Below are 13,314 nucleotides of genomic sequence, written 5' to 3' on the forward strand. Positions count from 1 at the left end.
CATTAGTCATTTTGTGAAGCTTCATTCCCAACAATGCCCTCTCACTCTCAAGTTATTCTCTTTTCTCCTCTGATGAGAATTATCGAAATACTCATATGTGAGACCCACTCATATGTGAGACCGTGGGTCTCACATATGGGGGCCATTTAAGTTTTTCATTTAATTCTTTTTCTAAAGTTGATGTATTAACTTGTTTGTAGTTAATTTATTTAAATCAATTGCAAAATTTGTTGAAAGTTTGTACTGGGAGGAAGAATCCTAATTGAATCTTAATGGTGCAAAGAGTGGCCACTTAGAAGCTGACGTAGCCACAACATTTGTGAGAATGCATTGACAGTGTAAAGACTAAAACAGGCACCTCGGTGGTGGTGTTTGATGGGCTTCAATGGGGCAGGCCATGTCCTTGAGTGAGTTGGAAGACTGCGTGAGGAGGGGTTTCTCAGATCGACTGCTGGTTTCTCATGGCCTCTTCCGCTCCCCCTACCCGCGAGGCACCCATGTCAAGTGCGAGGTATGCCATACGTACACTGATCCCACACAGTCTCGCTTAGGAGCTATTTTTTCATTAATTGTTCCTCCATTTGCCTATTTTTTCTGGCTCCGGAAGGATTCTCAAATTGAACGTGCACATCATATATGGTGTTGGACTAGAGAAAATCAGCAAGGAAACAGCAATGATGCCTTTGATTTGGAAGGCTTTGTTTTTCTTCCGAAAGGGCAAGACCAGACAGCACGAGTTTGAGGAAGTAGCACCCTGAAAGCCCATTTTGACATATGTTTAAGACCTACTCCGGTGCTGATGACACGAGTGGGGATGTAGTCTATGCTATGCATGATGGAGTTGATGATTTGAGTAGACTCATGGAGTCAAGGTCTCACTCTGGTTTTTGTTATGTTTGGGAAATAACGTGGACTTCCATTGGTATATAAAGTTGAGATTCAAACCTTCCTGGTTTTGTTTTGTGGATGCTTCTCCATCCGGCATCAGAAAAGAAGAATTTTCTTGGGGAGCTCTACTAAGCCTTTTAGAGTGCCATTTTTGCATTCAATGTATGTCTAAATTGCTTTAAATACATGCCTGATGAAAGATGAACCCATCATTGACGACTTGGCGTGTCCTATACAGGTTGATTTGACAGAAGTTCCAACTTTGACAGAATGGTAAGTAGTGCTTATAACACGAACTCTTTCTGGAGTGGTAATTGTGAGGTTTAAAATGCAATACATCCGGATGTTATTAGCCTTATCTCTTGGCCTGTTTCAGGAAGGAGGATGACTCAGAGCTGGTTGTACAAATTGTAAAATGCTTTGAGGTTTGCTACAAAAGGTATATTTCCCTTTTGCTACAAAAGGTATATTTCCTTACTTGCTCATGGTGTTGCTTGAGTGAAGAGACAGCATGCTCTACATGAGATGCAGCCTTATTTCAGTTTTTGGATGAGGGTAATTTTGAGGACCTGTTTTTGGTTGTGATTTGGTGCATATAAATTAGATATAAAGTACCCGTGAAGTTTTACTGCTGAGAAGCTGTCTTTTCCTGAGCAGGGAGTGGTCAAATGAGACTGGGAACAGAGATGATCATGCGAATGCTGACATAAGAAGGGAGAATCCCAGTCCACGTGAGGTTATTGGTACACAAGGAGACTTAAAGAGCTTTCAAGGTTACTCTGATAGCCCAAAAGGAGCTACATTCTCATCTACCAAGCTCTTGAGTGCCTGCAAAGCCGATGCCCCTGTATTAATAGAAGGGGGTTCACCAGACAGCAGCTGGCATATTGGCCACCCGGCCCAAAATTTTGGTTCATTGGTTTTAAGTCTTATCTCCCAATTAGATCCACATGTCTCCCTTGAAGATGCTTCATTTGATGCTGTTCTGAATATACTACATCAATCATGTGTTGTGAATAGGGAAGATGGTGTCCCATGCTTCCCAAACCAGGCAAGCTCTGTTGAAGACTGTAAGTCCCGCTCTGAGAAGCCCGTGAACATGGAAAAATCTGCTTCCTTGTTTCAGAATACGAAGGGGAAAAATACTCATGCAAACATAGTCCCAATGCTAGGGGCTTGCAAAGTTGATGAGATCCTATTTCTCTTTTACCCTCCAGCACCGTTCACGTTGGAGAGCATTTTGCACTTTAGCCCAAAGGTTTTGGACGATGATTGGGACATCCGTTTTCTTGTGTACCAGATGCTTTCAGGTATAGCATTTTGCCATAATCGTGGTATTGTCCATGGTGATTTGAAGCTCTCAAATGTCCTGCTGACAGATATGCTGTGGTGCTGGATTACTGGCTTCCATGTGGATTCTCTTGGAAGTGGAAGAAAAGGGTTTGCAGACCCTCGTTGTAACCATTTGAACCCTGGTGTGCATAAAAATTTGGTACAAAAGGATCTTGCGGAGACAGATTTGGACAATTGGCAATCTGCTTTTAGGATGTGGTGGCAAGGAGAGCTAAGTAACTATGATTATCTCTTAATCCTGAATAGGCTTGCAGGGAGGAGATGGGGAGATCGCAAGTTTCACACAGTCATGCCTTGGGTTATTGATTTTAGTGCGAGACCTGACGAAATATCAGACCATGGATGGCGAGATCTAACCAAGAGTAAATGGCGCCTGGCCAAAGGAGACGAGCAGCTGGATTTTACATATGCTACTGCAGAGATACCACACCATGTCTCAGATGAGTGCCTGTCTGAGCTGGCTGTCTGTATCTATAAAGCTCGCCAACTTCCTCTCTGTGTTCTCAGGCGAACTGTTCGTTCCGTGTATGAACCGAATGAGTATCCTGTTTCCTTGCAGCGCTTGTACCAATGGACTCCTGATGACTGCATTCCTGAGTTCTATAGTGATGCTTCGGTCTTCTCTTCAGTCCATATGGGAATGAGTGATCTAGCTGTGCCATCCTGGGCCAAAAATGCAAAAGATTTCATTTTTTGGCATAGGGAAGCACTCGAAGGTGATCATGTTTCTAACCATTTGCATCATTGGATTGATCTTACGTTTGGCTATAAGCTGTCAGGTGAAGCAGCCGTCCGTGCGAAGAATGTTACTTTGTCAGCTGCTAATCCAGTGCTGCCAAGGTCACAAGGGCGATGCCACCTGTTCAATTTACCTCATCCAAAACGGCAACGTGCAACTATGTGTCATGCATACGGATGCAAAGATGGGAAGCAGACAGAAATAAGTCCAATAGACACAGATATCAGGAAGGCTCCATCTTGCATGACAGCCCAACCTGTACAGACTTGGCGGCGGTCAAATAATCCAGGAATGAGGCCCGGACCAGACCGTTCATTAGTGAGTTTGGAAAGTCTGGAAGAGGCCATGTTATTTTGTGAGAATTCACGACACCTGTCACCAGCATACAAATCAGGTACTGATTTGACTGCAGAACCAATGCAAGCAGGTGGGATGTTTGGCATTACAGAAACATTATCCCTGACATCTACGAATGACATGCCTAGCAGAAGCAAGCACAGGATTGCAGGGTTCAATCAGAATATTTTTGCGGAGCTTTTACAAGCTTTTGAGGTTGAAAGAAACAGTGAAGGAAACTATCAAGATTACCTGCTGTGGCAAAGTAAGGAAATGCATGACACCACATCACTGGAAGGTGCCTGCTGTGATATCTTTGCATTGGGATGCATTGTTGCAGAAATATACCTGGGGAGGCCGCTATTTGACCTGGTTTCACTTAGAGATTTTGACAAACATGGAGTGGAGCCTTCTTTGATTCAGCAGCTACCTGTTCATGTTCAAGCTCTTGTAAGATCCATGGTTGAAAGCAATCCAGTAAGGTATGTTTTTGATATGCTTAGCTGTATTTTCACTGTTTTATAGGGCTACCAATAGCTCCCATCCTTACATGTGGTATTGCACACACTATGTGCAGAAAATTATCGGCGGCACGGCTCCTTGAGTCACCTTTCTTCCCACCTACAGTGCGGGCAGTTCACTCTTTCGTCTCCATGCTTTATCTATTTGAAGATCAACAAAGTAGGCTTGAGTTGGTGGCCAGAGTAGCAAGTCACAGGGCTTTTTCCCTTATGGGATCATTGGCTGCTAAGAAATGCATCTCTTTCTGTCTCTCGCCTCTTGTTTTACCATCCAAGAACATTCCGGTGCAGGCGTTCATTGTTTTTCTGAATGGAGCCCTTGTGGGGTTAAAGCCACATGATGCAAAATTGTTGCTTTTACCAGTTATTCAAAAGTTGCTGCAGGTAAAGAATGTGGGAAAAAAAATGTTGCTACTAGCCTTACTTTCAGCATGTTTTTTGTCATGTGGGAGGTTTCTTTCAGGATTTTGGATTAGAGAAAGTAATATGAACGTCTTCAAAAGACCCAATGGGTCCATGAGACCAAAAGTAGTACAAGAAGACCATGGGATACTGAGCCATGGAAAAGACCCAAAAAATTCCAAAAGAGACTAGCTATCTGTCTATCTTGGCATCATAGTCATCAATGTGGATACATTTGAGAGTACACAATACAAGGTAGAGCTTATGTGAATATGAGTGCGAGTAGTAGCACTTTTCTCAAAGAAAAGATAGCCATCATTATGAGAATAACTTCCGTGAGGTGTCCAATTGTTTTCACGCAATTTGATCCATATTTCAGAAAAATCTGGATCAACTTCATAAGTTTCTTTCACAAGTACAAATGGTTCACTTTCAATAATGGAAATGTTGTTGATATTTGGTCTTCGACTCAAAGCATCGGCAACAACATTTTCTTTTCCAGGTTGATATTGAATCATAGGTTGGAAACTTTGAATGAAAGCTGCCCATTTGATATGCCTATCTGAAATAAGAGGTTGCGTAAGCAAATGCCTAATGCTTTGTTGGTCTGTCTTGATAAGAAATTCAGAACCCATTAGGTAATGCTTCCAGATTTTCAAAGCATGCAGTACTATTGCTAATTCCTTGTCATAAGTGCTATAATTTTGCTCTGCAAGCTTAAGCTTTCTACTTTGATAAGCAATAGGATGGTTGTCTTGCATAAGAACAGCTCCAAATCCTTTGCCACTAGCATCGGTCACTACTATAAAGAATGGTCTTTGAAAATCAGGTAGTGTGAGAACTGGTGCTTGTGTTAAAGCATTCTTGAGTGTTGCAAAAGATTTATCCTGCTTTTCAGTCCAATTGAAATTTGTAGCTTTCTTAAGGAGTTCAGTCAAAGGATGAGCAATACAAGCAAAATTCTTGACGAACTTCCTATAATAACTACATAGGCCAAGAAAAGATCTAAGATCATGTATGTTTCTAGGCGTAGGCCAAGAAGCAATACAGTCAATTTTCTTAGGATCTATACGAATCCCTTCAGCCGACACTATATGACCTAAGTGTTCAATCTCTTCTTGAAAGAAAGAACTCTTTTCAGGATTGACATACAATTCATTTTCTCTCAAAAGATTGAACACTTGTTCCAAGTGTTGTTCATGCTCTTGTCGATCCTTGCTGAAAACAAGAATGTCATCAAAGAACACTATAAGAAAACTTTGAAACTTAAGGAATATACGATTCATCATACGGCTGAAAGTAGCTGGAGCATTGGTCAAACCAAATGGCATAACCAAAAACTCATAGTGACGAGTTTGGGTTCTAAAAGCTGTCTTGAAAATGTCAGATTGAGTCATACGAACTTGATGATACCCAGACTTTAGGTCAATCTTGCTAAAGACCTTTGATCCTCTAAGCTTGTCAAGAAGATCATCTACCCTAGGAATAGGATATCTGTTCTTGACAGTAATCTTGTTCAATGCTCGATAGTTTACACACATTCGGTAAGTTCCGTTCTTCTTCTTAACAAGAAGTACTGGAGCTCCAAAAGGTGAACTACTAGGTCGAATAAGGCCTCTCTCTAGCAAGTCTTCTATTTGGCTTTGGATTTCTTTTTGCTCTAAATTGTTGACTCTATAGGGAGCTTTACAAGGCGGAGAATTTCTAGGCAATAAGTCAATACTATGATCCTCAGGCCTAGACTTAGGTAATCCTGGAGGCAGATCTTCCATGAAACAGTCACTAAATTTGGAGATAAAAAGATCAAACTTTGGACTTTTGGATGTGTCAGACTCAGCATCAAGCTGGTTAACCCATACCATATAAGTCTCGTCTCTTTTTCTTAGAGCTCTCTTTGCTTGAGTGTGACTCAACAAAGGACTCATTTCTCCTTTGACTTGACACTGGAGGATAATATTTTCATTGTCCTTCCTTAGAGAAATGCTATGAGTGTCATAGTCTATAATAGGATTATATTTGTGTCTCCAAGGCATACCCAAAATTATATCTACCCTTTGTAAAGGTGCAACTAAGAAATCTCTCTTTTCTGTTAAAGGTTTGATGCATAAATCCAAATCTTTCACCTCTTGCATGCAATTATACTTTGTTTCCTTAAATGCTGCTTTGACTTTATAGTGCGTAGGTGAAGAATGAAGATTCAATGCTCTAAGCGCCTTTTCAGAAATGAAATCATGTGTACTACCATCATCATGCAAAATAAGAACTTTATGTCCATTTATCGTTCCTTTTATTTTAAGCAAAGAATGAACATGAGGTTTACCTTCTTGTTCTGAGTAATCTGGATCGGAATTACTCTCTTGCTTGAATGATTCTTCTTCATTGTCGTCTTCTTCAATCATGTTGACTCGAGCTGCTGCTGCTGCTGGTGTTGAATTCTTGGTATGCTCTGGACAATTCGGGGCTATGTGACCTTCTTTGTGGCACTTGAAACATTTGATAGGAGATGTCTTCGGTTTGCCACCATTGACTTTCTTATTGGTACTCATGTTGCCTTTAGCCTCGTCCTTTCCTTTGTCATAACCTGGTTTATACATCTTCTTTGAAGTATAAAAAGATTTAGTAAATGGTTTAGAAGAAGTACCCTCCTGTGCTTTAATCTCTTTAGGAAAACCATTTTTACGTTCTGAATTAGTTGCCAAAGATATTGCAGAAGATAGTGAATGAGGTTGAAACATATTCACATCGGCCCTAATGGTAGATCTAAGGCCCGATATGAACTTTCTCTTTTGGTCCTTTTCGCTGACTCTATCCACAACCTGCACCTGTAATAAAGTATTCCAGAACTTTTTTACATACTGTGACATAGTTTCCTTTTCCAATTGATGCAAAGTGTTCCATTGGTGCCTAACTTTGGACTTGAATTGTGAGGGTAAAAAGTGCTTTTTAACCGGCCGTTGAAATGTTTTCCAAGAATCTGGCTTGTCACGACCTTGCTTTATTACACTCCACCATAAAGCTGCACTGTCTACCAAATGATTGACTGCACATTTAATCTTATCACTCTCTGAAAATTTTTCTCAGAAAAATAGTCATCTAGTTGACTAAGCCAAGCTAAAATGACCCTAGCATCCTTCTTTCCATCATAATTTTGAAATGTGAAAGCTTTCCGACTAATCTTGGATTCTTTTTGTGACCTTTGTGCTTGCAATGTAGCATTTACAGCCCTTTGAATAGTGTCATCTTCGTCATCAAAAGATAGCGAAGAGTCACGCTTGCGTCTACGACTCGTGAGCTGTCTTTCCAATTCAATACGCTTCTCTCTTTCTTCTACAATTTGATGTTGTAAAGAAAGGAGTTGCTCTTGAATTGATGGCGAGATAGGCAAATCTGCCATAGTGCTTGTGCAAATGATTTAGATAAATAAAATTTTACTTTATTTGATGTAAATAAATAAAGCAAAAATAAGTACTTATCTTGTTTTTCTCCCGCAATTTGATCTTGGTTGAAGCTGAACAAAGACGCTGTTCGATGACTGAATTGAATTCTCGTCGCCTCAAACAAATCCCGAATGATTCCGTGTGATTCAAGAGTCTTGGACTAGTCGAATTATTGATGAAATAATTTTTCTGTACTTTGAAACCTGCTGAAACAGTCCTGTAAACCTTGTCCAATCTCTGTAATATTTTCTGAAATTTTTTTAGAATTTTTCAGAAGCGATTTCGGAATTTTCTGGCCTTTTCTAGGCAATTTTCAAGCCTTTTAAAACCTGTAAATTACTTTTCTGTACCCAGAAATTTTCAGAATTAGAAACCTTTGAATTTCTCTTCAAATTTGAAAATAGGAGAAGTAAAGGTTCAAAAAGGAGTGATGTGACTTGCATAGGGATTGGGAAAAGTAAGCTTGATTAACCAAGATTAAGCTTATGAAGATTAAAGCTTATGGGATTAAGCTTGGAATTTTTTTTTTCTTCTCCAATCGCCGATTTGCGCCGGCAGGATGCGCCGTGCGCTTCTTCTCCATGAATTTCTTTGTGTGATTTTTTTGAATGGCTTTTACACTGATTTACCTCCTCCGTCCATTATAGATTTACTCATGCTTGAAGCTTTCTGATTTCTGAGAGAAACCCGTGAGGTTTTTGGCTATGAGGATTTCATCCATACGGTCAGATTTTGATTTCACTGAGTATTTGGAAAAACCACTTTTTGATAGAGAGGGATGGTTTTGTAGGGTGGTGAGTGGGTTTGAGAGTAGATCTAGTTTTGAATCTTTGATCTTTGGGTAAAGACCTACAAAGCACCCTTCTGTCCACTGGATAATTTCCTGCACTTTCTTGATTTTTGAGAAGTTGAAGCCCTTTCCTACCTTCTCCACAAATCTCCTAGCCCAAGCTCTGATACCACTGCAACCGGAATCTTATTCTAGGAATTGATTGTGGAAGAGTAGAGAATTAATTCAACCATAGAAACCATTGCTTGTAAGCTTCAACTAAATCAAATCAATTGAAAAATTAAACACTTAAACAAAAAATACTTAGCTCAAAAAGACCATATTGGGTGCAATCTTGCTCCCTCTTGTGCGTGGCCTCTCCCCACACAAGAGTATTTCTTTATTAGCTTTCTTTTTCACCAAAATTAGGCCATAGCCCCCAAAATATACAAGATGTGCTTTTTAGAGAGCACGGCACTCTTCTTTAACAAAAATAGAGTGTCAAATTGGGACTAGGGTAAAGCCATAGGCTTTAATAAATTCCACATAAATAAATGTATCTTTCCTAAAGTTCAAAATGGAAAAATCATTTGATAAGGTTACAAGCTACTATGCTTGCCAAAAATGAAATGTGATGAACCAAGACATTTCTTCCAAAGTAAACTCTTCAATTCCCATCGTCTTCATTACTTGAAAATATAAACCCAATTAATTATTAAATTAATCCCACAAATATTAAACAGGCACAAATCATCACCAACTCATGACTATCAGGCGTAAGTACCCCAGGAATCACCCTGCCATACAAACCTAACTGAAATAATCATAGGTGGCCTCAAACATACGTCATATACCGCACGTATTAATATTTATAGTGGTATCACCCACGATATTAACCTAGCCGGCATGACGCAAGAGTAATCTAGGCATCCCCAAATTACTCAAGAGGGGATAAATAATATTTTTCTAGAGGACTTAAAATATATTCTCATGACAGGTGAGGCTGATGTAGGCGGCAAAAACCAGCAGTAGTTAACGCTGCAAGAGAACCTGCTGTAGGCGGCCAAAACTAGCGGTAGTTAACGCTGCAAGAGAACCTGTTGTAGGTGGCGACAAGTGATGTGAGCCGTCTGTGTGTGCTGACCAGCAGGAGATGGCAAGGCACACTGTGATGTGCAGTCCACGAGATATCCAGCCTGCGATGAAACACAGATGTGAGGCGACCAGGGCACAAGAGAAACACAAATGCGCCCAGTTCACGTAGGTGGGTGGTCGTGAACACGAGAAGGGCCTCATATTTATATGAGAGTTTTAGTGGCCAGCATAGAAGTTGGCCAACATAGAAGTCGGCCCTTTTTGGGCTGAATGTCTTGGGTATATTTTCACACACCTCCTCTTAGACCAAAAAGGGATCATGAGAGAAGATGAGGGGAAAGAGATGGTTGTCGAAGATGAGGATTTCTGTGATTTGACCAAGGTAAAGGCATCTGGGATTGAGAAGTACTGGAAGAATGCCACAATGCAAGAGGTTTTCACATGCATGAATGCCCATTTTTGGGTTTTCATTCATACATGCGCTCCAAACACAAAAAACAGAATGCTATGCAGGATGGAAAAAAAATGCAATGCAGTGGGTTTTCACAGGAGCCGTGCCCTCGTGGGGTTTTCACCGACTCGTGCCCGATACAAAAATGGTAAAAAAATGAAGGGAGAGGTAGATCCCCCTCTCAATGAGAGGAGGGTGATGGTGGTGGACCGATGCCAATCCGATTGTGAAGACGCTCAAGAATGGGGTGGTTGACGGACTTCGTAAGGATGTCTGCTTGGTTGCTGCCGTAGAAATGTACTGGAGGCGGATGGTACCAAGCTCAACCTGTTCCCTGTTAAAGTGAAAATGGACACCCACATGCTTGGTACGGTTAGAAAAAATAGGGTTGCCAGCAAGGGCAATCGCACTCTTACTGTCGACGAAGATGGTAGAGGCGGTGTCGATGGAGATGCACATGTCGAAAAGTAGTTGACGAAGATACATAACCTCAGTGGTGGCATCATAGAGGGCTCGGTATTCGGCCTCTGTTGAAGAACCTGCAATAGTGTCCTGCTTTTTGCTAGACCAAGAGAAAGGGGCAGATCCGAGGGAGAACAAATAACCACCATGAGAACGTTGGGAATCGAGGTCACGAGCCCCGTCGGAGTTCGTGTAACCGTGCAAGGAGATCCTGTGACTGTAGTGAAGTCCATACAAATAGGTACCTGCTAGATAGGGAACAACCCTCATTGCTGAACTCCAATGTGGCTCCTTGGGAGCATTGAAATACTGGCTTAAAATGGAGGTGCAATAGGAGATATTAGGACGAGAATTTGTGAGCCAAATAAGTTTCCCAACCACTTATCGGTAGGCTCGCTCTTCATGTGGAGGTGAGTCCACTTCCTTTGATAGTTTAACGGTGAAATCCAATGGAGTGGCCACGGGGATAGCACCATCAAGAAAATAGGAAGTAATGAGTTGGAGACAGTAATTCTGTTGAGACACCAAAATACCATTAGGATGTTGGATCACCTCCATGCCAAGGAAATATGAGAGAAGACCGAGATCAGTCATCTCAAAAGTTTGTTTGAGCTGTGCCATGATGTCAACCATTTTGGCTTGATGGGAACCTGAAATAATTAGGTCATCGACATACAGTACAAGGTAAGCAAACCATCACCTGATCAGTGTGAATATAGAGATTGGGGTCACAGTGTGATGGGTGAAAACCTTGGCTGTGAAAAAATTTGTCGATGCGATGATACCACGCTTGGGGTGCTTGCTTAAGCCCATAAAGAGCTTTATGTAGGGAAAAAACTCTGTCCTCAAGACCAGGGAGAGGGAATCCCAGAGGTTGGTCAACGTAGACCTCCTCGTGAAGAATGCCATTTAAAAAGGCACTCTTAACATCCATCTGATAGATTGGCCATTTATGGTGGGCAGCCAGATTGAGTAAAAGACGGATTGTAGTCATTTGAGGAGTGGGAGCAAAAGTCTCGTCGAAATCAATGCCTTCTTTTTGGCGAAAGCCTTGCACGACAAGCCGGGCTTTGTATTTATCCAAGGTATCATCGGCTTTAAATTTGGTGTGGAAAATCCATTTGGTTCCAATGACCTTCTTATGACGAGGGCGATCCACAAGGGACCACGTGCCATTACGGTCAATGCTTTCGAGTTTGAGTTCCATGGCGTGTTTCCAGGATGGAATTTTAATAGCATCTTTTCATGAAGTTGGCTCTTAATGTGCCACATAGTCTGTGGAAAAAACAGAGGCAAATGAGGCACGAGGGGCGAGTCTGGTGGATCGATTAGAATAGGGTAGATGACCATAGTGAAAGTGCCATAGTCGTTCAATGTCGGAGGGAGCTTGGGTCACATAGGCCCGAACCCGATGAAACTCTGAGTCAACAGAAGATGGCTCAGTTAGAAAAGTGGACATTCGGTACAAACCATCCTTCTGAGCTTGTCCTTTGGCAACAACAAGACCAGTAGTTTCATCAATTACCTCAACAACTCGTTTGTTGAAGTAAACACCACGGTCGAGTTGGGTAAGCTGGGAGACAGAAAGAAGGTTGAGACCTAAATTAGGGACAAGATAGACATTTTCCAAGGTAGCTTGGTTGGGGCCATTGTTGGTGTCAAATAAGACGGTATGGTGAGTAGCGCCACTGTCACGTGCATCCCGCACTTGGATGCCACGTAGACATTCTGTACAGAAGGTGCAGGACCTGGGATGGTGAACTGGTCCCATGTGAGCCCAGTCCGGGACGAGTCAGCCAGGGATCCATCTCAGTCGTCCGAGGTCAGGTGTGCATTGTCCTGCACATGAGTCCAAGGTCAGGTGTGCAATGTCCTGCACAAGAAGCAGTGCCAGTCCGCGCTGTGAGTCTCCCTCTGGAATGATGTCAGATGTTCTGTGTATCTGGTTTGCAACTGGATGCCAGGCCTCTGTAGGCATGTAGGTTGCATGTAGAGATGGGGCCAGCCCATAGGGCTACCCCAGTGTAGGTGTTTGCATTGGCATAATTAGTATGGGCATGGGGGAGGCATAGAACCACCCCCAAGGGGCCAGGAGGGCCCACATTGTGCCCACCAGCCATGGCTTGGGCTGGAAGGACAGTCGGCCAGGCCTAGGGCTGCTGGACAGGCAGCCGACAGGGGTAGAAGCCCTGCCCAGTCAGTCGGCCAGGTGTGGGGGGCAGTCCCCACACCCATGCGCAGATGCCCAGCACCCTGGTGCTGTCCCAGAAGTACATGCGCAGGCTGGACAGAATTTATTATGGTGTGAATTCATTTATTGCACAAGACTCAGTCGTGGGGCTGATATGAAACCAGCCGACTGGATGTTAGGAGGGGTATAAAAGCCCAAGTCATAATTCATTTCATCCATCTCATAATTCACCAAGAGCTCCAAGCAACCAAGGGCCAGGACAGCCAAGAACATTGCTAAAGCTAAGGGGTGAAGGACTGAAGGTCAAGGGCAGGTTTTCCAGCCAAGAAAAGGTCAAGTACTTTGTATTTGTTTCAGATTTGCATCATTCTAATAAAGCAAATACACCATCCGTGGTGGGGGCCCTACAGAGGGTAATTGGGACCCAATACTGTGTCCTTCTCCATCTCCCCCTTCTCTCTCTATTTTCTGCACATCGTCTTTCAGGTTGTGCGTTAATTCCGTCGCGAAAAGAGTGCTGTTTTCTGAGTTTTGAAGTACCGATCCTTCTCCGAAGCTTCCGCATATTACAGTGGTATCAGAGCCTACTTCAAGGACGAAGATTCAGCAAAGAAAACCAGAAAATTTTTCGCTCGTGTGGTTGGTTTTTAGACGCCGGTGGACTACCCCT

General features: G+C 42.4%; 1 protein-coding gene across 6 annotated transcripts in view; it reads left to right on the forward strand.

Annotated features, from left to right (window-relative positions):
* The first annotated feature begins 239 nt into the window (after window positions 1-239).
* The window catches only part of LOC147636874 (protein serine/threonine kinase), a 109,464-nt gene continuing 96,389 nt past the window's right edge, over window positions 240-13,314 (forward strand). For all 6 annotated transcript variants that reach the window (XM_086800448.1, XM_086800450.1, XM_086800454.1 and 3 more), the window contains exons 1-5: window positions 240-511; window positions 1,127-1,161; window positions 1,265-1,327; window positions 1,546-3,798; window positions 3,894-4,221. In XM_086800448.1, the coding sequence (XP_086656574.1) occupies window positions 386-511; window positions 1,127-1,161; window positions 1,265-1,327; window positions 1,546-3,798; window positions 3,894-4,221 (2,805 nt within the window). In that variant the 5' untranslated portion in view covers window positions 240-385. The remainder of the gene's footprint in view (window positions 512-1,126; window positions 1,162-1,264; window positions 1,328-1,545; window positions 3,799-3,893; window positions 4,222-13,314) is intronic.

This window comes from Cibotium barometz, chromosome 7 (assembly GCF_041138505.1).
Source record: "Cibotium barometz isolate CiBa-2024 chromosome 7, ASM4113850v1, whole genome shotgun sequence".
Classification (NCBI taxonomy): domain Eukaryota; kingdom Viridiplantae; phylum Streptophyta; class Polypodiopsida; order Cyatheales; family Cibotiaceae; genus Cibotium; species Cibotium barometz.